Source organism: Cygnus olor, chromosome 3 (genome assembly GCF_009769625.2).
Source record: "Cygnus olor isolate bCygOlo1 chromosome 3, bCygOlo1.pri.v2, whole genome shotgun sequence".
NCBI lineage: Eukaryota > Metazoa > Chordata > Aves > Anseriformes > Anatidae > Cygnus > Cygnus olor.
The window spans coordinates 22,138,928-22,166,113 of record NC_049171.1 but is presented as its reverse complement, the minus strand read 5'-3'; the positions used below and the strand labels follow the sequence as shown (position 1 = coordinate 22,166,113).

Below are 27,186 nucleotides of genomic sequence, written 5' to 3'. Positions count from 1 at the left end.
ACGTTTGGAATTTCTAATGCCCATTCAAGATCCCCAGGAGCATGCTGTACTAAGAGCAAGCAAAAGCAACGGCAGCCTCTGAGGTACTGCATTAGTACTTAAACGAACCTAAGGGCACAAGAGGACAGCTGGCTTTCAGAAACCACTATTTACTGACACTTTAAGGCCACTGACTGACCATTTCCATAAGTATGTCCTTCCGGGCACGCGTATGTGCAATTTTCTTCCAGAATGTTCTTGAGCACCAACCTCCACACTGCTCAAAGCCTGCAAAATCACTTCCAACCACTAAGTGTGGCTTTAAAGGATAAAGTCAGGCTGTAGAGATACTGTAACAGCATTTTTACTCAAGGCATCTTTGACAAGACACAAACATCCAGGAACAAACATTCAGGAGCTACCTCGTCACATCAGGACTCAGCAAACTCAGATCCGCTCCCTCAGTCCTGCCTACCCAGCGCTGCACCCCTGGAAAGGATGGTGGTGCGTGGCCTCCTCCTCTCCCTGTGTGTAACCTCCAGGCCCCAGCTCCCCCACAGCGCAGGCAGGAGCAGCCCTGAGGCCTGTTCTGGTTCCTGCCAAGATGTCACTGCGATGTGTCACCACGACAAGATGTCATGACAGCTGAGCACCCTCCATGCCACGGCACGGGGTCAGCCATGATGGCGGTTGTGGAGGAAGGCCCTCCACAAACAGGTGCCCCGGCAGTGCTTCTTACACTTTTCCAGCACACCACCAGTACCCACAAATTAGCTCCTTGTACAGTCACACAGGTGGAAAGCGTCTCCTTTGCTGGAAAGAAGAAAAAAAAGTCTAATCCAAAACCCCAAAACACGTGAGCTCCCCTCAGTTTACTTCCCTGGAAAGCAGATGGGAGCCAGAGGCTTTCATTCCCTGCTCACACGCAGTTGTGCTAAGCTGGTGTTACAGGAAACCCAGGTCCCCGCGGCATAAACACATTGCTAATTACTCAAAGCTCACACACACATCCAAAGCATGACCACAACGTGCGCATTAAAGGTCTCTACGGAAAACAGTCACAAAAAAAAAACCAAAAAAAAAAAAAAAACAGTACGCATTCAGAACAAGGAGCATTTCCAGTGGTGGAAACAAAAGCAAAACCACACAAATTAACAGGCCCTCCCTTCAAATAAACAACAAAGAAATAAGTAAAAACCCCTCTTTGGTATTTCATAAATATACAAATTACATACTAATTACACTGTCAAGCATGTACAACAGAAATTACTCTTCTGGATAAAACGCAAACTTCAAACTCAAGTCAAAAGAACGATAAATCTGCCTGTTCAAGCTTAAGAAAGAGGCTGCTACCAACAGCAGCAGACGTTTGGAAAGATTTACACATACTGCTCGCAATGCTAAAAATTAAGGTTGAAGTTAGCTACAAATTAAGAGTTGCAAAAACCAATGGGCTAAACCAAAAACCTTAGATATGAACTAGGCTGTCCAGAGAGTACTGACAGCAACACAAACAGACCTGTTCTCCCTGACTCTACAAGATGTGTTTCAATGCTGGCTACACTATATTTATATTTTGACAGGACAAGGGGTAATGGCCACAAAATGGAGCACAGGAAGTTCCGCACCAACATGCAAAAGAACTTCTTCATGGTGAGGGCGACAGAGCACTGGAACAGGCTGCCCAGGGAGCTTGTGGAGTCTCCTTCTCTGGAGATATTCAAGGCCCGTCTGGACGCCTACCTGGGCAGCCTGCTCTAAGGAACCTGCTTTGACAGGGGGGTTGGACCCAATGGTCTCTTGAGGTCCCTTCCAAGCCCTACAATTCCGTGATGCTGTGATTTACAAAGTGATTTAAATTTCTGCTACATAAAACCAGCATTTCGTGACTGTTTAACTGCCTTCATACTCTGCACACTGATGACCACTGGTATTGAGTGCCGCTGCCAGGAGCCAAACCCTGGTCCCTGGAAGGGCCATCTTTCCCACCTCAGAAGTGTATTTGCAGATTCTGCCATTAACATTTCACCAAGAAACATCACTGACGTACAGAGAGGGAAGTCCTTAAAACAAGGGGCTGCTAGGACAGTATGGACGGGCAATATTTTGAAATCTGCATGAATACATGATAAATCCCTATCTACACTGAAAAGCATCCATCAGTATTAAAGGCTACTGACTTTCCATTGGTACCGAAGGGGTTCCACCACATCACACTGCTGCGGTCACTGGGACTGAATCCATGTAAACACCACCTCATTTAACACGAGGAAGAGACATCAAAACAGAGGAACTACACATGCAGCATGACATGGCTGTTGCTAGTGATACGTGTAGCTGAGCACAGCCAAGGCTGCCGTTTATATGAATTGCTGAACTCGCCCTGCAATATGCTGCCAAATGCACAGCCCATGCATGGAAAAAACAGTAAGCGTCCATAAAATGGAAATCAAACAGCAGAAGGACAAGTCACTGGGAAAAATGAAGCATCCAGCTCTGGAAGAGTAGGGAAAGAGCAGGCTAGCTAACCACAGGATGCAAGTGTCACGTGAAGAAAGAAAGACAAATAAAGATTTTCTAGGAAAACTTTTTTTGACCACATAGTTGATATATTTGTGGGAAAATAACCATTTTTTTAATAATATCTCCACGAGAAAGCACAATCTGGCTTGTCCTTTACTTCTCCACTTTTTTCATCTATTATATCTAGTTTTCCAAATAATTACTTTTATATTGAAGCAATTCTTGTTTAATTGTTTAAGGAATATGCCTTTCTCTAATAAAGCCTGTTTAACTCTAATTAGCATTCTGAAGCTGCTACGTCATCTAATAATAGTTTGAACTGAAATGACTCGGTAGTCCTACAAGGCAGAAAGTGTCACTCATCCTAGGGGCCAAAAGCAGGTGTACCATGAGATCCCACTTCCACAGAAAGAAAACATACAGTTCAGGTACATGAACTGTATATCATACTAAAAAGAGCTGGAACCCACCCAAAGCAAAAAGCTGAAGTACCTTAAGTCTTGGACCATGTTTAGCAACATCCTTCCACCAGGCTGACATGTTTTGGATATGAAGTAGCAAGGCATTTGCCTTCAACTTTGGATTTGATTTCTTTCTCCTACCTTGTCAGCACCATGCCTTCACGTGATGTAGGCAAAAGGAAATCTGTACTCTGGATCATTAGGCCAGGGCTGAACAACCCTTTATCCAGCAATGTCAAAACGGAAACATTTGCAGTCACTCCCAAAAGCAGAGCTTTTAACACCTAAAAACCTTGACCTTCCTTGGAAGTGTTCACACGCTTAGCCTCCTTCCTTCAGTGGTAATGGCCGAGGTGTGGTCCAGAAGCTGCATGCTGCTTTGGGGATCGACTTGTCCTTTTGGACACACTGCAACAGGTTACTTTTCCCCAAAGATAATTCCACCTAACACTGCTCTCAAAGCAGTGCAGGCAACCTGTATCTTCTCCTCAGTGTACTCTAAACAATGAAAGACTTTAGAAACGCATCTTTCACAGAAACTATCATCTGGTACTACAGAAAAATGTATGTGTTAGGACAGAATGGTTATGTGTTGTAAACTAAAGAAAAGCACTGGAAATATGTTGGGTTTTAGCTGGCTTCTCAGCTAATTTCTGTTGTTCTCTCTTCCCCCAGCCTACAAAGCACTAAAAAGATAAACTGACATGTAAACAAAGTTTAATACACACACTGATGTAATGATAAATTCATTATCCCAGAAACTAACAGGGAATAAGTAGTCAACATTAATGCAGAGTTTTAATCCCCTGTTTTTAAGCTCTTTTCTACATTGTTATTTTAACAATAAGGATCAGCAGTATTGCCTGCCTGATTTCAAGCTTTATTTCAGGCTGCCATGGGTATGAATCATCTGATCTCTGGCTTTGGTTTACAGGCTCAGTACGGGAACTCCCCCAGGCATGGTCAGCAGGAGTCCAGCTGCTCCCAAATCCTGGCTACCACAGCTCACTGAGGTGGGCATGGTGATTGCTATAGCCTGCCAAGCTCGAATTTTATAGCATTCCCATTAAGTATTGTTTCAATGTGTCTTTGGAGCTCTTCTTTGCCCTAACACATGAAGGTTCTGCTGTAAGTCAAAAAGTACACCTGTAGAATTCAAGCAAACTCATGAAAAAACAGCAATTCTTACCATCCAGATTCACTAACCAAGCTCTCCAAAATTCTGTTTCACAATATCCTTTTAACACGGCTTCCACCAGAAACTCTATCACCTCAATATATATTAAGGTTTGAGCTGGGCAATGATGGTGTTTCCTTGGGATCTTACAGTCCATTGGCATCAGAGTCCTCCTCATCACCTCATTTCATCAGCTATGGAAGGGAAAGAAAGCTCTGCCTTGGCCCCAGAACTGGCCACAGACAGCTGACATAATCAAACCTCGTGCTTCATTGCTGCAGCCAGTCCACTTGGGAAATCACGAAGGGATTCCTTCCAACATGAAGAGTCATCTTAAGCACTTAGCTGGCAAACATTCTTCATATGCAAACATGAGAGGGTCACCGAAACAGATGATCAGATATGTAAGAACACTTCCAGCCAAAGTTAATTTTTCTTCCACCGTACTCTGAAATACCAGAGGTCACAAAGACCCTCTGTGCACTTTCACTGAACCAATTCAATGCTCCCCGGAGAACTTCGAGTGTCAGCACCTGAATTTCCCTTTGTCTCTCCCTACGACAGCCACGCACAGTTAGGGAAAGCCACCTCTCAACGTGTGCATCTCCATGGCCCAGCAGCACAAAGATCCTTCCTCCAGTCCCTGGCAAAACCTGTGCGAGCTTAAGAATATTTTTCAGGAACTTTCATGGTTTCACCTAATCAGTCACTGAGCAAGAACAGACTGTTTAACAACGGGATATATTCCTGCAAAGACCCTTCTTTAACTGCCTAAATCATCTTCTGTATTTCGTGAAACCATGACAAGGTCTCATTTTCTTCTCCAAGAAGAAACTGTATGGAGGGTTGTAGGGCTTTTTCCCCCGAATATTCATTAAGTACATTTTCTAGGCATAGTTTCAGTTCCTCTCTGCAGAGAAAGTAAGCAGCACCTAATAAACGTTTCATTCAATAATTCAGACACTTTATCTAACATATCATAATGCAAACAACTTTTACTGGCTCTCATACACAAGATAAAAGAATTCTAACAATGTATGAAAAAAAGCTAATCTCTCTGCATAAACTATACAGATGGAATCACTGCAGCGGTCTAAGGCATGGTTAGTGAATATTTACTGGGATCTGTGACATGGAACTAAACCAAGCCAAACAAAAATCCCTCAGTTATTTGGCCGCAATTTATCCTGGCCAGTTAGCACTAGATACAAATCCCAAAAGGCAAAAGAGGCAAAGAAAAAATAATTCGTAACTTTACTTGTATGCTGGCTCACTGTTTGAAATTAAAATTTTAGAACTTGGCTTCCACAATTACCCTTTGCAAGATACCCCTAATTCCTTTACAGTTTGCTTCTTCATCTTTTACAGAAAGAATATTAATTACCCCAGGAAAAAAAATAAAGTTTTGCTGGCATCCCCTAGAACCCCCTTATCTCTTCATCAACTGTCCTTTTCAATCAGGATATCTGGGCCTTCTCCCTACCCACAGCTGAGCAAGTTAAGTCCAGATGTGAATCGTATTACAAACCAGCTGAATGAATAGGAAAAAAAAATACACCCTATAAGTTATTACTCAGAAATAAAGCACTAAATATGATCAAAATGACAAAGTTAACCTCTCAGTTCCATGACAGTGAATGACACTTCATCTAACAAATCATAAACATCCAGCAAAAAAATTTACAGCATTACTTCTAAAAAAAGAAAATGTAATTACATCTTAAATTTTGTTTTCTTTGTAGATAATAAAAACAGTAATAGGTTTAATTAATCTATTTCTTTTCATTTTTTCCCCAACTCTCAAACATGTTTGGCTTGAAGAAAAACACATAATTAGGAGGGACATGTGACACTGTAACTGCATTTCTGCATTGGAAATATTCTTGTTCCTCTTTGTTACACAGCTTGTCTGAACTGTCACACGAAATAATTGATCCTTACCTTAACCAGTGCATTTTCCTTTATTTACTGAGAGCAACGTGATCTTTAGAAACAAATAAATTGTTCTATTACAAATGGGATGTCAGACACCAGCAAGCTATTGCTGGCTTCAAAAACAAGGGACCATTCATAACTACAATTCATATTCTGTTCTCATTCTCCTGAAATCTTGGCTCCCCTTTTACCATCATTTGTAACTGTCTGCATGCTGAAAATAGATATCTAACAAACAATGCCATTTAGCCTAAGACCAACTCCCTTTATAGCTGCTGTTTAATTTAAACAATGTTCTTACTTCAATCCCCCAATCATGCTAAGTAACATCTTTTTGTCCTACTCTCGTCTGAAATACAAGCACATTTCCCCACTGTTCTTTGCTTACATAAACTAAACTGTAAAATAGACAAGTGATTTTCTTAACAAAAGCCCCAGTTTAACTGCCTCTGATTTCTGTGTCAGTCACAAAATCAGCTTGTTAAAACAGCTAAATCCTAAATAAACTATGAAATCCTTCACTAAACAGGACAAAAGTTAATTGAATTATCTAAATTATTTTATATATAAATATATAAATACATATTTCACAGAATAAAAGTTCTTCTAGCAGAGAAATACACTTATCTCTACAGTACAACATTGCAGCTACTCAGCTGCTCCTTAATCCTTATTCAAGGGTTCTTCTAATTTTTTTTTTCCTTGGAATATGCAGTCACCTCAATGGGAACTTCCATGAAAGTACAGTTATTTCTACTTCTGTCTTACTGGAGAGTGCACTGAGATTCAAGGCAGACTTCCTTGTCAGGGACAGAGGAATGACGACTATTTTAGTGTTCCAGCACCGGCAGGAAAACAAACAAACAAAAAAAAAAAGCAGGAAGACACAATCACAGCACTTGATCACATACAGGATATCCAGATTTAAGCCCTTGGCCTCCTCACTTTATATCTTGCCGTAATGGAAATAAAGAAATATCCCACTTGCAGCCCTAGAGAGCTGATCGTTTACATATAAAGTTGTATAAAATCTCCTAGACACCAGTTGTGAAAGCATATCTTTTTTTTCAGCTTAAAAAACACATGGAAATGTCTCTATTTCAACCCACTGAAGAACATTTCAATCCACAATCTTTGGCAGAACAGAACAAAATTTCTCACCTGGCTTTACTCAAAGCATTGGAGACAGTGGTGTAAGTCAGTAAAAGCAGTAAGAGAACACACACCCAGCTTTAACAGCACCTCATGTTTCCCAAATGAAGTAGAGTTACAGACGATTGTCTCTCAGGTAAAAAGTGTTTGTCATTAATATGGAGACTACGCAACTGAGTTTTGCACATGAAAATTTGCACATGAAAAATAAGGAGGTGATTCATGACCGCCAACATGACTTCACTAAGGGCCATGTTCTGCCTGACAAATCTGGTGGCCTTCCACGATGGACTTACAGCATTGGTGGATAGCAGAAGAGCAACTGACATCAACTACCTGGACTTGTGCAAAGCATTTGACACTGTCCCCCATATCTTCATCTCTACATTACAGAGACACGGATTTGATGGGTGGACCACTCGGTGCATAAGGAATTGGCTGGATGGTTGCACCCAAAGAGTTGCAGTCAATGGCTCAATGTCCAGCGGGAGATCAGTAACAAGTTGTGTTGCTCAGGGGGTCAGTATTGGGATCGGCGCAGTTTAACATCTCAGAGTGGGATGAGTGCACCCTCAGCAAGTTTGCCAATAACACCAAGCTGTGTGATGTGGTTGACACGCTGGAGGGAAGGGATGCCATCCAGAGGGACCTGGGCAGGCCTGACAGGTGGGCCTGTGCGAACCTCATGTTCAATAAGGCCAAGTACAAGGTCCTGCATCTGGGCCTGGGCAATCCCAAGCACAAATACAGGCTGGGTGGAGAATGGATTGAGAGCGGCCCTGAGAAGGATCTGGGGGTGTTGGTTGACAAGCAGCTCAACATGAGCCGGCAATGTGTGCTTGCTACCCGAAGAGCCAAATGTATCCTGCGCTGTATCAAAAGCAGGGTGGCCAGCAGGGCAAGGGAGGTGATTCTCCCCCTCTGCTCTTCTCTCCTCTCGCGAGACCCCATCTGGAGTGTTGCATTCAGCTCTGGGGCCCCCACCACAAGAAGGACGTGGATGTTTTAGAATGAGTCCAGAGAATGGTCACAAAAATGTGCAAAGGGCTGGAGCACCTCTCTTACAAAGACAGGCTGAGGGAGTTGGGGTTGTTCAGCCTGGAGAAAAGAAGACTCCAGGGAGACCTTGTAGCAGCCTTCCAGTACCTAAAGGGGGCCTACAGGAAAGCTGGGGATGGACTCTTTGTCGAGGAGTGCAGTGATAGGACACACAGTAATGTCTTTAAACTAAAAGAGGGTAGATTTAGATTAGATAAAAGGGAGAAATTCTTCATTCTTCAGAGGGTGGTGAGGCACTGGCACAGACTGCCCAGAGAAGCTGTGGATGCCCCATCCCTAGAGGTGTTCAAGGCCAGGCTGGATGGGGCTTTGAGCAACCTGGTCTGGTGGGAGGTGTCCCTGCCCAAGGCGGGGGGGGGGGGGGGGGGGAGGGTGGAATTGGGTGGTCTTTAAGGTCCCTTCCAACCCAAGACATTCTATGATTCTAAGAAATTCTCTCTCGTGATGTCCTTGTATTGAATACTGAAATTCTACTACTTCATTCTAACATAAATAATTTTAATCTCCTATAAATACGAAGCAAAATATACCATCTGCTCCTGACTCCAGAACTGTACTGCAATGGAGCCACGCTCCAAGCCTCATCACTATACATAAACCTACCTTGAAAGACTCAATTAATTACAGAACAGAGCATAGGTCTTAAAACTGTTGCAAAAGGCAACTTAGTTTAGGATGACTGGGATGAATTATTGATAAGCATACTCAGGAAATACACCCAGTGCTTTCTAATAGTTTTCACAGAGAAATCACATGAGACCATGTCACGTGAATGTGAAGAATATGGGAACAAAGAAGAAGGGACACATGCAGAGAACAAAGTGCAAAACCAGGAGCCTGTCAGACACAGAGTACCTACCCTGCCCCACTTCCCTTCGGCAAGAAGCTTCTCAGGTGTCCATCCCCTGGGGCTAACAGAGATGCCTTCCCTTGTGAAACAGGCCTGACAGACCCAAACACTTAAAGGATAAGGCTTTCACTTTGCAAGATCCCAAGATGTTTTTCAAGTAAAGAAATAAACAGACAGAGACCTTATCTCCTCCCAAAATAATAGCATAAGCACAGACCGCCATAAGCGAACACCACTCTAGCATTCAATATCCAACCTCAAGTCACTGCTCAGCATGAAGATGACTTCTCATCAGGAGAAACACTACATGGTTCCCGATTCTGAGAATTACAAGCTCTTTAATTCCTAGCTGCAGACTCTGCAGCCCACAGCATATCCTTGTTGTAGGGACAGGTTTGGTTAACTGCACACCAATACAGCAATCAATTAAAAACCTACTTGTAACTTACAGCCATGATAAAATTTGTTTTGGTTCAGATTTCAAAGAAGAAAAATATTTCTGTTTTATTTCACAAAATAGCCAGGGAAATTCCTATGCGTATAGGCATTGAAGAAGTGAACACAAGCTAGTACTATCATCTCAAGTGTCAATTTTGAAGCAGCTTCCAGGTTATTCTCTTAGCCAAGGAAGCCTTTGCATCTGCTCCCCGGCTACTAACACATACATTCATTCAGAATATGTACAGAGAAAAATAGCAGGGAATTTTTAATCATAGCTAGAATTATTTTTTAAAAACATTCTGGAGGAAGGAACATAAGGATTTTTTTTTCCTGAAGTTCTTCAGTACTTGAATTTGCTCTGGGGTAAAGGAATTAACTAGCACAAACTTGTCACTGCCTAATTAACCATGCGTGAATGGAATGTCCAAACAGCTATAAGCAGCTATGTTGCATAAGCATAATAAATGAAACAAATAAAGGTTAAATTCCCTTTTTTTGTGGTCATATTTTCCTATCATACGTAGGTTTTTCCTTTCAAGAAATGGCAGAAGAAGCTCTATTATTGACCTTTACTGCACCTGAACTCATATTTCTCAAATGAGGTAGAGATTCAGATGATTATTGCTAAAGAAAAGACATTATTTAACATGAATTTAATTGCGTAGCTTTCACACACATTCTTACAACATCCCTATTGCGAAGATGAAGGTTTATCATTATCTTACCCCTTTTTATCCATAAGGATTGATACAAATAAGTTTGTGGAAGTTACTTGCCCCAAAACACAGGAAACCTATTAGATAAGAAAGAAAATGAGATTTATAGTACAGGGTATACACTATAAGTAGAAAAGAATCCACACCACTTTCAACTTCTGAAAAGATAGCAAACTATTCGATCTGTCACCACAGTTCAGGACTTTAGTTATGCAACAGCTAAAAAGATAAAGCTAAAAGATGTTGCAGAGTGTCTTGGACATAGCACACCATGGGAACCTCATCCTCACTACGAACCACAATATCCCACCCATCTGCCCACATTCTGCTCAGCACCTCTGAGCAGACCCCATGGGTGGGCAGTGTATATGCACACCAAGAAAAAAACCTCAACCATTATAAACCAGTTCTATACCTCTTATTCTTTAGATCCAGGTATGTGAATTTGCAGTTGTACTTGGCCCTAAAATTCTCACCTGCTTCCCACCTGCAAAATGGGTTATAAGAATTACCTAAAAAGTGAATTAAAATGTATTTTAGTGCAATTAAAAAATTTGCATTCACTGATACACCCTTTATAAATATGCTTTTTAAAAAGAATTTGCATTGGTAAAGTTAAAAAAAATATTCTAATTCTGATAATTTTGGACAAAGCTTTTTCAAATGACAGGGAAAGCATCCACTGATACAAGATCAGGCAGAACAGTACCTTGAGCAGAATCTCAATTTATGTTAATAAGCCTAATGCCAGCATATTAAGGAGAAACATGTCTGAAAATAAGCACACGATATACATAGTTCTACATGTTATGAAGAGCTTTGCAGCTGAATTCTGGAATCATATTGAACTACGTAGCCCTGAATTTTTGTCAGAGTGCCCCACGTACTGACAATCTGTACGAAGTTAGGGCTGTTGCCACAATTATTAGATGTCTTCGAACAATGGCAGCTCCTGCTCGAGTGGAAATATTGATTCCTTACAGATGACTCCTTCTCCACAGCACTACATTTCTTTGGAGACAGATTATCTGATAAAAGACAATTTCACAGTAACTGTCACTAAACAAAACAGAGTTAAATTCAGAGTCCTGATCACAATGGATTAGTACAAGCACAGGAAAAGCATTTTGCCAGCAATAACCTCAGTGGTATCTTGGAGCATAAATAAAACTATCAACAACTTTGTTCAAAAAGCTAACCCATTAAAAGCTGATTTCACAATTCTCTCCTTCTCTCACATTCCCAGTTTCCTAGGTAGTATCTAGTAACAGACCTCTGCCTGTGGCAGCGTCCAAGCTAGTGGGAAAGCAATTTTGTACCTAGGATGTTTATTCCAAAATTCCTAAAGAGTTATGACTGAGGAGAACCAAGATAAACCCTCTTTCATACTTAAAAAGGTTCATATAGCTATGGTATGAGTTAGTCTGTGAATAAACAATAATACGCTTATTGGACATTTTATTTAAAGTGACCTATACGTGTATTATTAATATACATGTGCTAGCATATACTTTATAATATACATTACCATATGAATTTATATACATGTTATTGCTCATTGAACATGCAAGTCCAATGTCAATATGACAGACAGAGCAGAAATTCATGGGAAGACTACAGAAAGTCACTATCTATACAAACTGTATTAGCAACTTTACCAAATTAAGAACAGCTGTACTGGGTTCAGCCACAGGTCTACATAATCCATGTCTCCATGAATTAATGCTTTGGGAAGAGCAAGGTGAAGACAAGCATATACAATACTTCTCCTAAGAAGGCTCCCAGCACCCAACTATTAAAAGCCAAATCCTTTCAAGACTTAAAATACATTAATACCAAACGACATTCAAAGGTGTGTTTACAGGAAATCAAACAAGGGGAAAAACAGCTATAGGCAATATTCTCTTAGAGCAAGCAAAAACGGATAAGACAATGATACAGTGTTTTGTAAATCCAGCCTTTGTGCCCTCTGAAACCTGGGCTGAACTAGCAACCATATGGCTGCCAGCACACAGCAGCCAAGTAGCACCAAGGGCTAACTTTACAGAAACAGCTCCACAGCCCAGCATACACAATAATATTTCCTAAGTTCATGTGCTCTGACCACAGAGAGATTTAGCCACGCACGCTTCCCCTCTGCTTCCCATGGGGACACGTGTTGGCTGAGCACAGAACTGAAGATCTGGGGCTAGAGAACTGCAGCATCCGAAGGTCCTTCGTCCACAGCCCTCAGCAGACATCGTCCTGATTAAGCAGGCCCTGTGGAAGCAGCACATGCCCTAACAGAGAACAGTTCACCCCCCTCCATCCTTCCAATTCAGACTCCAAATCTGTCCAGGCATTTAAGACACTGACCCAAATATCCTGTCCATGCTGCAGTCTTTGCTTGTTTGCTCTCTACAGGGCAGCACGTGCTGGAGGGCTCATAGCCAACGAAGAACAAGGTGAAGGTGTGATGATATGGTCCAGCCTAAGCTGCCTTAGAAAACGTTTATTTACAGATTTGAACTGTAAAGACCAATTCTGTCCCTGTTTCTTCCTCTTACAACACCAGTGCGCAACCTCCAAGAATAAATCAGGGTAGATGGCAGACGCATACGTTTCACTGGGGGCACAGTTAAATACCTGCAGGAGTAAGCCCCAGGGTGATATAGGGGGAAGGAGCACTGGGGAGGTAAAAATACTATTTAAAATATAACCACATTGTTACTAGGAAAGTACTTCCACAATAAAAATTGTTTCCGTTACCTTCTGGAGGTGGGGGAGGGAATTCTTCTGTGTCCATCCTAGTGTATCCACTGCCCCTTCAGCAGACTGAAAAACCCTGCAAAAATAAAGGGAGAATGTTTTTTAGATGAACATGATTTTCCGATATACAGACACTCCTTTTCAATTTGGCCAAGCTCAAACCTATTAGCTAATTCCATTATGGAAGAGAGGAAATGTGCTTGGCCTCTTGCTTCAGAAAATATCTAGTCCAAATTTTTATGTACATAGTCCTCAGTATTGGAGACAGTTCATGTAATGATCTCAATAAGCCAGCTGAATAAAGTTTTCAAACTGTTTAATATTCTGCAGGTCCCACTGTGACAATTGCAAACAGATTATTAAAACATGTTATTTCAGCGTCTGTTTGTGGCACATATTCTGCTTCAAAATCTTAATGGGAGAGAAGGAATTCTAGGAAGCTCAGAAGTTTTGATGATCCCTTTCTCCATTTGGGAATCAGAAATCCCAAGTTCTACCTTAGGAGAGGAGAGGACTATCTTAAAAAACTCTTTTTGAGCCACTTCATTTCAACCTCGCCACTGATGAGCAAAATAGCTCAAAGCCCTTAGAAAGCCTCTACAGACAAGGTATGAAAAGGGTAAGTTGAAGGAGATGGCGAAATTCAGGAACAGCAGAGAAACAATCAGCTAAATAAATCAGGATGCGGAGGTCAACTCATTTGCCACCTGCAGAGAAGTTGACAGTGGATGAAAGGAAGTGCCTCAAAATAGGATCCAACCTTAGAAGGTAGTCGAGTCCAGGACAAGAACAAGTAACTTCAGAGCCAGGGCTCAGAAAGGATTCATACACACACACACACACACACATCTGTCTGTAACATACAAAATGCTCCACGACACGCCTTCGCTATACAGCGTCCCCTCTAAAGCCTCTCTCCTTATCAGTTGTATCTGTAGAGCTCAAAGGCGTGCTCCTACTTACAAATGTCTGGAATGCATTTTGCCACACCAAAACTGACAGGCAAAATAAGGGAAAAAATAGTTTGAAGAGAAAGCTTTTTTTCTTTATTCTTCCATTTTCTTTATTCTTTTGAAGTTGAATCATCACCGGAACATAGGTTTTCAAATCTGAAACGTGCAATAAATGGTAAACCTCTGGAAGTTTGTCTCAACTCCTCTGCCAAATGCATGTTTAGAAGGAGAGCTAAAAGGCCCTCCATTTTTATTTTTTTTATATATATTTAAACAGGTTGTTAGTTTTCAAACACGCGGAACTTACTTCAGCAACGATTTTGAAAATAATTGTCTTCCTCACAAGCAAATCCTAAGAATTGGCATACAGAACTGAGCTATGGAAGCTTTCAATTTGCCTTCTCTTTTGATCCAGCTCAGCGACATGCTTCACATTACCCAAGAACTGTGTAGAGGAAGGTCACAGACCCAGTGTCCGAGTCCTAACCGCTGACCTGCTTTCTCTCATACGAACACTGCAGTTATTCACAAGAAGAAAGATACACTTTCTCTGCCTTACGGGTTGGCTTATATGTTGCATTAATTCATCTCCACGTTCCACAGATTTTTATCTACTTTTTAGATACAGAGAAAAACGTTCTAGCAGCAAAGGGAGCTTGTGCATTGTGAATTCCAGTAATACCCTCCATAAAAGTAAAATAATTGCCATTTCATGTGCCAGATATAACCATGCCAGCATTCATGGCACACCTTCCAACACCACCATACGCAAAACTTTTTCACTCTTCTGCTGAGAGACAGAGGAGCTAACTCAAATCAAAGGGATTTAGATCAAGATTAAGCCAGGCAATTTAACTTGGCTAGGAGTACACAACCTGTTTGGCATTTGTAAGCTCCAGTATTTTTTCCCCATTGATTCCAGTGACCATTACCACCAACAGAAGTGTCAAACTGTGTAGATACTTATTTAAGGACAATCACAGAAATCAAAGAACGAATTAAATTGGAAGGGACTGCTGAATGTTCTCTCATACACTCAAGACAGGTCTAACTTCAAAATTAGATCAGGTTGCTTTCTTGTTCAGGCAAGTTTTGAAAGCCCCCAAAGGTGGAGATTTCACCACCTGCTCCTGTACTTCACCAGACACATCAGCAAGAACTTCTCCACCACATCCAGCTGGAATTACCCTTGGAGCAGCTTGTGGCCATCAGCTCTCACCCCCCCGCTGTGCACCCCTGAATGAAATCCAGCTGCATCTTCTTCACAACAACCCCCTCTTTTGGGAGCAGATTCTATCTCCCTTAAGAGGATTCTACCCTTTCCTCCTAGAGCTAAACAAACTCTGTTCCTGCAGCCTTTCCTGACCTGGCCCAATGCTCCAACCAGGGCAGCAGCCCTGACTGGACTAGCTCCAGTTTGCCAGTCCCTTACTCATACTGGGTGACCCAAACCAAACATTTCAGAGCAAGATCATAAGCATTGAGTAGATGTTACGTCAGTTTAACATAAAATCATTCAAGAAACTGAACTATGTGCTTTTAAACCACAGGATACCAAAACTTTGTTCCAAAGGTACTTTTTTTAATTGCAGATAAAAAAAATAACATAACAAACATGGAACACATGAGCTATTATATTCGTGCTTATCACATTACAAAATTATGTACCTGAATAGCTGAACAATTGGCCTGAAATATTGGGTATGACAAAGTACCAAAATACAGAGCTTTTGTGTTTTTTTTCATTTAAAATCGATTTCTCAGGCACAGTATTACCACTAATTACTCAATTACTCAAACCGCTTCCTTCCAGGCTTCACCGAAATCACAGAAACACAGGGATAGAAAGAATCTCTTGAAGTTACCTAGCCCAAAAGTTAAGATTTCCCACTGGCTTCCAGCTGCCCAAACAGTTCACCTGACTCAGTGCCCATCACCTTTTTTCCTTCAGGTGCAGGTTAAGAGGTAGCAGTGGGTGCTGTGGACCATGGTGGTGCTCTACTGACTGCCTCCTTGTCATCTCTTTCTGCGCATTTCCCCTGTGTGCCCCAACATACAACAGATACAGGGTACAAGGTCAAGGCACATCCTTTCACAAAGGCAGGTGACCCTTCCTGGCCAAAAAACTCTCTGCTTTCTCGTATTCTCACCTGGTCCTCTCCTCTCAAACCGTTATGCGCAATAGGTAACGTTCATATTTACAGAATGAAAGAGGGAAGGGAGTTTTCTAACTTCGTAAGTTCCCAGTTTAATTCTCCACTTGGAATGGTTCAAGCAGATCTACACAAAGAAAATATTCTGAACCTACGAGCAGCCTAACTACTGCTATTAACAAAATTTGTAGCAGTGCTGCATGCTCTTTTTCCGGAAGTTTTGCTAGTAACTTTGTAAATTTGACTATCTTTACAAATCAATAGCCATGTTAAATGCAAGTATTTTGGAAGAAAAAGAATTATATGCCTTAATACACCGCAATACACTTCAAAATTTAGGTATCATGATGTACTTGGTAAATTGATACTTAAGAAAATATAAATATATTTAAAGTACCACATTAAAATCAGATTTTTTGGGGTGATGTTTCTCATGGAGCGAAGTCACATGCAGTGAAAGCAGTCAGATCTGGAATGGAACTCAAATCAGAAACGTATGAAAACAAAATTGTCCGAGTGTGTCTCCAAGGCCAGCTCTCAATGTTTATTTCAAATTTCCCACCAGGAGTGCTCGCCTGTGACCACAAAAGCCGCTATGGAAGGAGATGGGAGCCTGCAATGTCCCACAACAGCCCTTACAATCTCAGGAGCAGCAAGACCTCTATAACACAGACCAGCGGCCTGACATCCATAAACTGAAGTTCTGATTCCACTGCCAACAGCAATTTTAGCAAAGAAAACAAAGGCACCTTTGTACTTGTCCAAAGGCTACAGAAGAAAGTTGTATTCCTCTCTGACTCAGTTTCCCCTCCTGTGACATTGCTGGGATTATCTCAGCTGAGGCTGTGCATCAATAATTTCCTCTAACTGTGGGATAAATAATTGACCACCAGTTTTCAGCTATCAGCATACAAGTAATGATCAACTTGTATTATTATCACTAAGAAAATTATATTTTCTTTAAGGAATGTGCATTATATCTTCAGCGACATCAAGATTCTTTATTCTTAATGGTACAGAAAGAATGAGCCAGTGAGCATTAATAAAATTAATAAAAGCCAGAAAAGATGAAGCTAGGAGATTGATTTCACAGGTTGACTGACTGTGATTCATAGAGTGCTTAGTGTAGGCAAGCAGCAAAGTAACTTCTCTGGGGAAGTGTGCAAGCCTAAAAATTGAATTAAAACAAAACAACCAAACTGTGAAGATAAAGCCTGTGAATGTCCAAAATACTTTTGTGCCCTTGCCACCTACTCAATACAGCTGTGTAACGCCCAATTGAGTTTCAACCTATTCAACCTATAACTACAGAACTCCCACTCAGTAAATCTTCCTGAAATTTGATGGATAGCCTCTTTTGGGGGTGCAGAGAAGCAAGAAGAGAAAATAATCCAGGAGGAGGAAGGTAAATTTCTTTTGTGTGTACATATTTATTTATTTATAGGAAGCCTAATGTCTGGCTCAGCTAAAGCCAGGTGAAATTTTCTTACCAGCTACAATGCAAACAAGATCAGATCCACAGATCCGACATTTTTCAGAGCGCATACGGAATCCACTTGCCTGAAAGCCACCTCATTTCTTCTTCCACCACCCTTTCTCACACCAAGCAACATCCTGCTCAAACCTAGAGAAAACACAGCAGCAAGCACTGAACAAGAAGCAATCTACAGGGACACTCGAAAAACATGGCTGAAGATTGGTATTCTCTTCCCCCCTTTTTTAGGCAACATTTCTTCATCTAGAGTTCCTGCCCAGTACATCATCTGAAGGCAAAAAGCAGAAGACAAGAAGGATTCCACTTGCAGGTTTGTCTGAGGACTCCTACCCATGACGCAAGCAGAGAACACTACAGACATGTCAATATTTGCACTCTTATTTCACTCTAAGGATAGATTAGTACAAGGCAAACCAGAATCACTGATTCATTCAGGTTGGCAGGTACCTCAGATGGTCAGGTCATCCAACCTGCTGCTCAAAGCCAGGTCAGTTGTCAGGTGAGACCAGGCTGCTTCATCTATCGGGATCCTGAAAACCTCCAAAGACAGATACAGCACAACCTCACCAGGCAACCTGTTCCCCTGCTTGGTTGTCCTCCTAGAGAAAAATACTGCTCTCATACCTAGTTTGAACTACCCCCGTTTCAGTTTATGATCATTTGCTATTCTCCTGTCTTGATAACCTACCGGCGGGTGGGTGCAGGCTGCCGTGAGGCCCCCACGAAGTCTCTCTTCTCCAGGCTGAACACGCGCAGCTCCCTCAGCCTCTCCTGAGGGGGCAGTGCTACAGCCGGCAGCCATCATGGCGGCCTGGTGCCCAGTTCCCTCCCATTTATCCACATCTTCTTGTAGTGGGCAGGGTGAGGTGGGGACTCAATACTGGACACAACATTCTAGGTTTGGTCTGAACTGCTGAGTGAAAGGGAGTCCTTCCCCCTTCAGGAGCAATTCCTTCCCAGGTGCACAACCTTGCACCTGTCCTTGCTGAATTTCACTCAGCTCCTGTCAGCCCATCCTGCCCACCTGCCCAGGTCCTGTTGATTTCAAGAACATCCACTGCTGCTCCCCTCTTCCCCCAGTCTGGCGTCACCTGCAAACTTCAGAAACAAGGGCTGGTCGCCTTTCAAGTCACGCATAACGCTACAGACACATCCAACAACAGATAACTGGTGCATTTCTCTTGTAACCAGCCCCCAAAGAGGGTACAACAAAAGCTACCTCTAAACCCAGTCATCCAGTCAGTTTTCACCCTTCTAGTAGTACAACCCCCCCCCCCCCAAGATCGCAACATTATTCTGTAGAAGGCCTTGCTCAATCCAAAACAAACATTAACACAAACATTAAGAAACATTATTAAGCTCAGTAGCACTATGCTCAGTTTACAGATGGGAAAGCTGAGACCTACAAATATTTATGGAATGAGTGGGAGTACGGATGAAAAGTAATTGAAACCAGGAAGCGGAATAGGTTCCTGAGCATGCTCTTAGGGAATTTCACTTCTGCTGAATAAGCCTTTGCTTCTGTCTCTTCTGATGGCAACAGCTTGAATGCACACGGGTAAAACAGAGGCATCACCCTGGGTTTTGGATTCCATCCTGGAAGTCAGTTGTACCAAAACAACCACAAGCACCAAAGGAGCTAAAAGTGAATGCTGGTGCCACCTTTCAGTAAGGACTGACTTCTTTGTTCTGTGCCACACGAAACAGAGACTGCTGGTTGTTGTTGCTGGTTCAGGACCATGAACTATGTCACACACACAAGCAACACGGAAATATATTAATATTAGGAGAATATTTCTTAATTTGCCCTAAATTTGATTAAAATCAAGTAACTAACTTCATCGGGAAAAGTAATCTTGTTTCCAAAATTTCCACTTTCAACCTTCGTTCAAATTATTCTCTCCCAATATTGGAGATCAAGCATGACATTCAGTGGAAACATTCTAATGAAGATTTCTGGGTTTAAGTCAGAGAAGATCCTCACATCCTTCATAACTCTTCAGCTGTGATGCAAATTTATGTATGGTTTACATTTATACATGTTATTATAATACACACAGAATTATTAGAGACTCTATAAATGTTACTACAAAATATGCATTTACTCTAATAATTCTGATCAGCCTCACATGTAAAATATTTTTGTCACAGGGAAAGTGTCCCCTCCTGAAAACAGATTCTTACTCCAGATCAATCTTAGCTTGCAAAAAGAAGGAGGAAGAGGAGGAGATTGAGGAACATACTGGATAAGACACACAGAAGGCTTTAACACAAAGCCTTAAAATACATAAAATACAAAGTCAAGAGCCATAAACTCAAGGCTCAGTGCTCCTAGAAGGGGATTCACATACTGTTGTCTAGTTCTTAATAACTTATGATCCCATTTTACAGATAAGGAAATAATGTTTATTCACCCAAAATTTCTGAGGTGCATACTTGTTATGTATCTTTAATGAGACGATCACGTGAAAAAAAACACTGAAATCTTGGAAAACGTTCACATTTTCCCACATTTTTGCCAGCAAACAATATTCATATGATTTTTGCAATCTTTTCTAAAGCATTTCTAAAAAACAGATTAGAGAACAGAAATGAGAGTGAATGTTTGACCTTGAGCTTGGGTCCTAATAGCTTGGATTCATGGTTCAGTCCCAAGTAACAAGTATTGTACAGTACAGTAAGTCACTGAAACAGATTTTCCCCAAGATAATGCCCCTATTCACCACTGCATAAGTAGAACAATTTATTTTGCTCTGGTTAACTGCTTCACCCACACATTTGACATTAAGCTTCAGGCTTTCTGACCGAGCAGCTAACGTGTAGGACATGAATCAATGTTGTCCAGTTATGCATCACTTCCCACAGTCTTGCTGATTCGGGCAATTCAGAATAAAAACATGAATCAAGTTTTTGATCTAAAACCACAAATTTGCAAAAATATTTTTCAGATCTTGTTTAGCATTACTTGTCACCGTTCCCAGTGAAAACAAGTTGTACTTTTACGTGACTCTGGTTTCGAGATCAACTTAAGTATTTTGATGAGAGTAAAAGCCAGATTCCTGATTATAAGAAAATATCCAAGTGATTTAAATCTCGGAAGATGCTCCTAATGCAGCAGTCTCCTTCCACAGATGTGTCAGCTCTTGACTCCCAAGATCCTGCTCTCAACTCCCAAGATCCTGCTCTCTTCAAACCACATACGCATGCAATGACATTACTCAGAAAGATGGGAAAACAGAAAGAATATTAAATCATAGTTTCATACAGGACCGCAACAAGAAATTTGCTCTGTCTGCCTAACGTGCATCCCTACCTCATCACAAAGAGCCCCTCAGATCATGTTTGCAGTCTCCCTAACTAATTCTCGGGCTTTGGTTCATGAATTCCTGATATTTGCCAGGTTGGTAGGTTTTTGGAGGTATGGCTCTCCTGCACTTTTCTACTCTTTAAACTACTTCTAGAGTCAGAAAAGAATTTCCCAATATTAATTTTCCACTAACAGTGTAGTAACAAGGGGGGCTTAATACAAATAGGAACAAGGGTGAAAAAATATCCATGAGTTCCTATTTTAACAAAAGAAGATCTTGGATAAGACAAAAAAAAAAAGATGCCTCACTCCCATTCTGTAGAATACATACAAACTGAAAGACTAATTCATGCCACTATCATTGAAGCCTCATTTACTGCCCCATTAGAACATATAAAACATTCAGAAAGTATGATGCACTCCACAGTTATGTTCCCAGCACTTAACACTGTAACTCCAAGTGAAGTTTCTATAGGGGACAACTGTCACAACATATATTCCACAAGATGCATCCACCCACAGCATGCAAATCCAATTGCGGCTCAAAAAGCCATCAGAAAGCTGAACTTACTAAAAGTAAATTTCAAAAGTGCCTTTAACTTTAGAGGCTGTACAACAACTGTCCCCATGATATCCCTTTCACACTTCTAAACTAAAACTGCAAAATGGAAAGACATGATTAAAGAAGTCAAAAATGAAACAGGTGTCACTTGACAGAAGCAAAAAGAAAACAACTATCCACATATGCAAAGAAAAGTAAATACTACACACTGCTAATTTCTCCCTCACATACAAAACTGAGAGCAGTGCAGTATTAAAAATGCACAAAGAATAAACTGACTGCAGCTCCGCACAGTACACAAACTTTAATGTCAAAGACTGAATCAAAAATATTCCTCTTCCTTCAGATTGCAGAATTTGTTTCCTGGCTTGTTCAGAAATAGACAGAAGTTTATATATTTTCTACAACAGATTCTAAAAATAATTTCTCCTTTATATAGAAGCAATTAAAAGACTTCCTGTTATACAAATGAGTAATGTACTATTCCCAGTTGCATTAAATTCCATTAACATTTATGAAGTTAGAAAATAGTTTTATAGGTTTTAGACAAGCTTGTTGTTATTCCTTCAAATGTTTATAGATTATGCGAGGAACCCTAAACAGCTCAGAATCAAATGAAGAAGTCCTCTGGTGCTGGTATTTCTTCAAAACAGCATTTATTAATGCTGACACTAAATATCTTCAAGCAAAATAAAAAAAAAAAAAAAAAAAAAAAAAAAGGAAAGCAAAAGAGAACCATTCCCCATGAAGGAGTAAGTAGTAGCGCGTCCTGGCAAAAAAGAAATAATCAGTACAAGCTTTTACACACATAAAAGAATAACCAGAAAGCAAACAACAACAAAATAGCAATGCTGAAAAGCAGCTTATATAGACAGACACAGATACCATAAATCACAAAAAACATTTTTAAAAAGCTGTGATGTCTGAATTAAAAATTCAACCTACTCAAAACTAAGGCTGCATACCTTATAAAGTTTGGATCCTGGAAATCTTTACTTAAGACATGTCATTGAGCTACTGGGTTTAGGACAATCAGAACCACTTAATATTTGACATATTGACTACGATATTGACTAAAATAAGTATTTAGACTTAGTATTTCAACCTGGTGTAAATCAGCACACTTCCACTGAAGTTAACAGGGTAGCAGAAAAAGACGAGCCAAGATGCTGAAGAACCTAGACCCTTGATTTATTTTTCAAATATAATAAAGATGAGAACTTGAATACTATTTACTTAATACTATGGATTTTTTTAAACTTAGGCTCAAGAAACATTAAAGTCTGTTGCATAGTATTCCACTCGAGGAAAGTATTGCCAGGAAACTGCTGAAGAGCAAAACCATACCCTGTCTGCAGAGAGGAGCTGTGGATCCTGGTCAGAGAGGGAACAAGATGAGCATCTCTTTACAAGGGAAAGAGCATTTCCTGTACCTTGCTGCACTAACCACTGACCTGCCAAATCCAACAGCACAAGACTTGCACGTTTGCTCTCAATGTTGCACAGCTGCAACACCAACCCGCTGCACAGCACCACGGCTTTGCTCCGTACCCCACTGCATACAGACTCCCAGATCCAGGGGATCCTGCCCTGTCCATGTGCTCAGCAGGAGCTGCCGGACAGCACACTCCTCAAGCACCCACCTGCTTCCACAACCCTTCGTGCCCCTATGTCCACACATGGGCTTCAGCCACAAAAGCCCCGTGCGCTGGACACCCGCTGCCTTTCCATCACAAGACACCTGCAACATGTCATGGCTCACGTACTACCCACCCCACAGGTAAATCAAGATGTCCACAGCTTGCATTGAAATCTCCCTGTAAAGCCTTCAGGAATATCAAATTTCAAGATAGTGTCTGAAGAGCTACTGTTCATAGCCAGATAAACACATGTAACTAGTTCATGGGCTACCCAGCCTGAGGGTGGAAGAAAAAAAAAAGACAAGATGGATTAAACAAAGGAAGTCAGAGAGATTATCAAGATCAAACGGATCACCCAAGTGAAAGGAAGGAAGGACCCACTGAAGAAGAGAGCCGAAGAGCCAGAACTCCCGCGCAAATAATGGGCTTGCAACTATAGACGCCCAACATGCCCCGTGCTTAGGCAATAAATCTGTCCCTCCCAAGTGCCAACAGAAAATGTAAAAAATGCAATACTTCATTTCTACAACAGTACAGATTGCTCACCAGGTTCCTCTAGTAAAGAGCAAAGGCTTTTGGAAAACATTTATTTTCTTGACAATAATCACCAACTAATGTATGTTGATATATCCTCTCCATATTTATTCAGCACTGAGCAGTTTTTAAACAGCCAATCTTTCTTATTCTTAACTCAAATCTTTCTTATTTTGTGACTCATGCAGCAAGATGTATACATATACAAACCTTTTTACTGTAACAGTGAAACTGTATGACTGAAAATAAAAGAAAATACTTTTACATTGCAATCAAACAACTTCACACCTGCTACCATGAGATAAAAGCCATTACCTCAGAAGCTTTGGAAAAATAAGATAGGATTGAATAACGGCTTAAATGGAAGAAAACAGAATCTAGAGTGATAAAATCTTTTTGGTCAAAGACCAAGCACCACCTGAGGGGCTTTAAAATAAGCCCATGCAGTGGACAGATTATCAATACCTGTCTTCACAAACACCTGGCGTTGGCCACTGCCAAGGCTCACCTACTCACCAGGTGCCTGACCATCCCTAAAGCTCTTCTCGCCTCACCCTGTGAGCACCCGGCATCCTTCAGGAGCAGCTACGTGGTCCGGGATCACCACAGACAACTCGGGAACTACTTTGATAGTTTAAGCGTTAACTACAAAGAAATCGAGCGCGATTTTAATACCTCCTTTGAGAAGGAAATAAAAATGAGCGGTGCCAAAGTGTCTTCCCTTGTTTCTAGAAAGCCAATTCAGTTGCTGATTATAAAGTTGGTGTCGAATAGATAGGTTTAAAACAAGGAAAGCGGGGGAAGGAGAGGAACTCCAGGCAGCGCCAAGCCCAGCGCCTGGCTTTCCGTAGCCCTGCGCACCCCGGCCCCGAGCACAACCCCACGCGTGGGTGCCCGCACCCCAAAATCCTGGGATTTGGGGGCTGGGATTTTTGGAAAGCCGCCGCGGGGTCCGCCCGCACCCTGTCTTCGACACCCCGCCTCTGCTGCCCACCCCGCCCGATGGCTCCCGCTGCCAGCCGAGGGCAAAACACCGAGGGCCGGGGTGCTCGCACTCACCGCCGCCCGAAGCCGCCGAGTCCCGGCGGGGCGCCGCTCGCCCCCACCCCGCTGCAGCCCCCTTCCTCCTCCTCCTCCTCCTCGTTCTCGTCCTCCTCCTCCTCCCCGCCCCGCCGCCATTGGGGCCGCCCGGTTGGCGCAGCGGCCCGCCGCTCGCCATGAGGCGGGGCCCGGCCCCACCGCCCCATTCCTGCCTCAGGCTCCAGCCATGGCCCCCGGGCACCTGCGGGCTGAGGGGGAGCGAGAGGAAGAGGCGGCTGACTCGCTGCAGGCCTTCAGGACGGCCGGGATAGAGAAATCGGGACAAAAATTGACTTTTTCTAACGCCCCCCCTCCGCCCCCCCCGACCGCATTCTCAGGAGGAGCCCGCTGGTGTGCGCTAGGCCACCGTGGCCGTTTTAGAGCTTCATCTCATTTATCACTCTTGCATAGTTTGTGGAATTCAGCCTGTTTAAGCATACCAAAATAAAGGTTTCCTTAAGATCCTGCCAAGTCCTCCTTAACCCGCAGGTCTTCGCTGCCCTCTCCTCTCTCACTGCAGAGCGGTGTTGATCAAGTCACTGGTCAGGCTGTGCTGTGCAGGCATGTAATGCTTATCCCAAAAGTAATCCATCCGAGCTAACCCTCTGAATGTTCACATGGATATGAGTCAGCACCCCCTTCATAATTTACAATCATTTTGAAAACGTACTGTACTATACATCCATGTACCTCGTATGTACTATACATCCAAGGTACCATCGTACCTTGGGGTGAAAAGTGTTCTTAAATACATTATAATTTCTCAATCCCTGATATCAATTGCCATTATTTAATATGTATAAACACTATTTAAAATCTCTGGAGGAGTTTTAAGCATGAAAATGCCAAACTAAATGTTATTCAAAGATCTATGCATCACACAGTGATGACCCTAGCCTATTTAAGGGCATTCATGCTACGGCCAGTAATGAAATGTGCCCAAATATAGTAAATTCCTTACCATTACAGGAAACCACTATCCTATTTCTACCGTTTATGTTAGAAAATGGTAGCATTTCAAAGGAAAATTGATTATTCCACCTTTTTCCCACATTTTTCATTTGTCTGTATGACTGTCTAACACCAGGTATATGCATGACTGCCCCGTGCGTTCATATGGGTCCATACAAACTTAAGTCCAAATTAAATAATTGAAAGTGTTACTTTCAAAAATGTTTCAGTTTTTACAAAGTCATTTGTTTTTCATGCAATTTGTTACAGTACCACCTCAAAATAGTTTTCACATAGTTTTATAGGCCCTCTATGAGAAAGAAAATGAGAAGAGAAAATTGGGCCATATAGAAAGGTCAAGGCCAGAAATCCCATTATGGCATTCAGTTCAATTTCCAGTAGAGACCATTTTACCCTGTCATTTCTGTAACATTTAAAACATGCTGTATTTCACTCACATCCAGCTACCATTTGAAGAGCTGAAATGGCAGAGAATCTGTGTTTAGCTAACTGTTTAGTAAGTACTGTCATTAAAGGCCCCGCTAAAGAACAGGCATATATCTAGATTACATGCAACTTGCTGAATTCCATGATTAAAAATACCATCTACTAGCAACAAGCTGCTTCTTTCGGCAGCCGCCTCATAATCCATGTGCATTTACCTGTCCCTTTTGCATGTATGTTTCACTGTTAGAGTGACAAACTTCAAATCCTTCCTGTAGTTCTTTTCTGAACCCTTTTGACCTTTGACAACCACTTCTTTGATTCTGGTGACCATGCTTAAATATACTTCTCTGATTCCAGTAAAAAAGTTGCTGGGGATACCTGAGTATAACAAAGCAAGATACTAAATTCCAAAATAACTTCCTCTCTTCCCAATAGTTTCTACAGCAATCTCCTAAAAGCAGTGGTCATCTAATTCAAAATTCATTATTTATCTATCCATAATTAGTTGTCAATAATTATAATGCAGCTCATTCCATTCTCATTATGTAGTTTCTCTTTTTTTTTTCATTCTGTTTACCAGATGACATAGCAGGCAATTTCTCTTTCAGAGTTTTCATCCACTGAAAATTCAGAAAGTGTTTCTCCTGTTGCTCTTAACCACATTCCCCACAAAGAATGTATGTTTGTATGTCACCTGTAGTCCAGAAACCCCTTGGAGCCAGGACACCCAACAGCCTTGCTCAACTTGAGCACCTGCAAAACTCATGCTGGAGCTTCCTAGAATATAGCTCCCCTCCATTTCCCTTACCAAACACGAGTGATGAAATGTATATATATTAAAAAATAAAATCGTAAATCCAGACTATTACATCAGAATAGCATTCGGTTTAATAACAGCATTGCTCATCTTTCTGATATGATGCCTGCTGCTGCCCAGTCTTCCAGGTCCCCCTGAAGCATCAACACTACTACTGGGAGACAATCTGTTACTTCTGAGCGTACCAACTTACCCTAACAACTTAG

The 27,186-nt window shown here is 41.7% G+C and overlaps 1 protein-coding gene across 12 annotated transcripts in view; it reads right to left on the bottom strand.

The window, feature by feature from the left end:
- Positions 1–25,359, bottom strand: part of ARHGEF10 (Rho guanine nucleotide exchange factor 10) — a 120,934-nt gene extending 95,575 nt beyond the window's left edge. For 4 of the 12 annotated variants that reach the window (XM_040550759.1, XM_040550763.1, XM_040550764.1 and 1 more), the window contains exons 1-2: positions 24,745–24,856; positions 13,042–13,117 (exon numbers count right to left, since the gene is read on the bottom strand). In XM_040550759.1, coding sequence (XP_040406693.1) covers positions 13,042–13,078 — 37 coding nt within the window. In that variant the 5' untranslated portion in view covers positions 13,079–13,117; positions 24,745–24,856. Of the gene's footprint in view, positions 1–401; positions 686–10,302; positions 10,371–10,708; positions 10,806–13,041; positions 13,118–24,193; positions 24,331–24,744; positions 24,857–25,205 lie in introns of those variants that run through there. The other 8 variants (XM_040550760.1, XM_040550766.1, XM_040550768.1 and 5 more) reach the window with 6 other exon arrangements.
- Between the last annotated feature and the right edge of the window lie 1,827 nt (positions 25,360–27,186).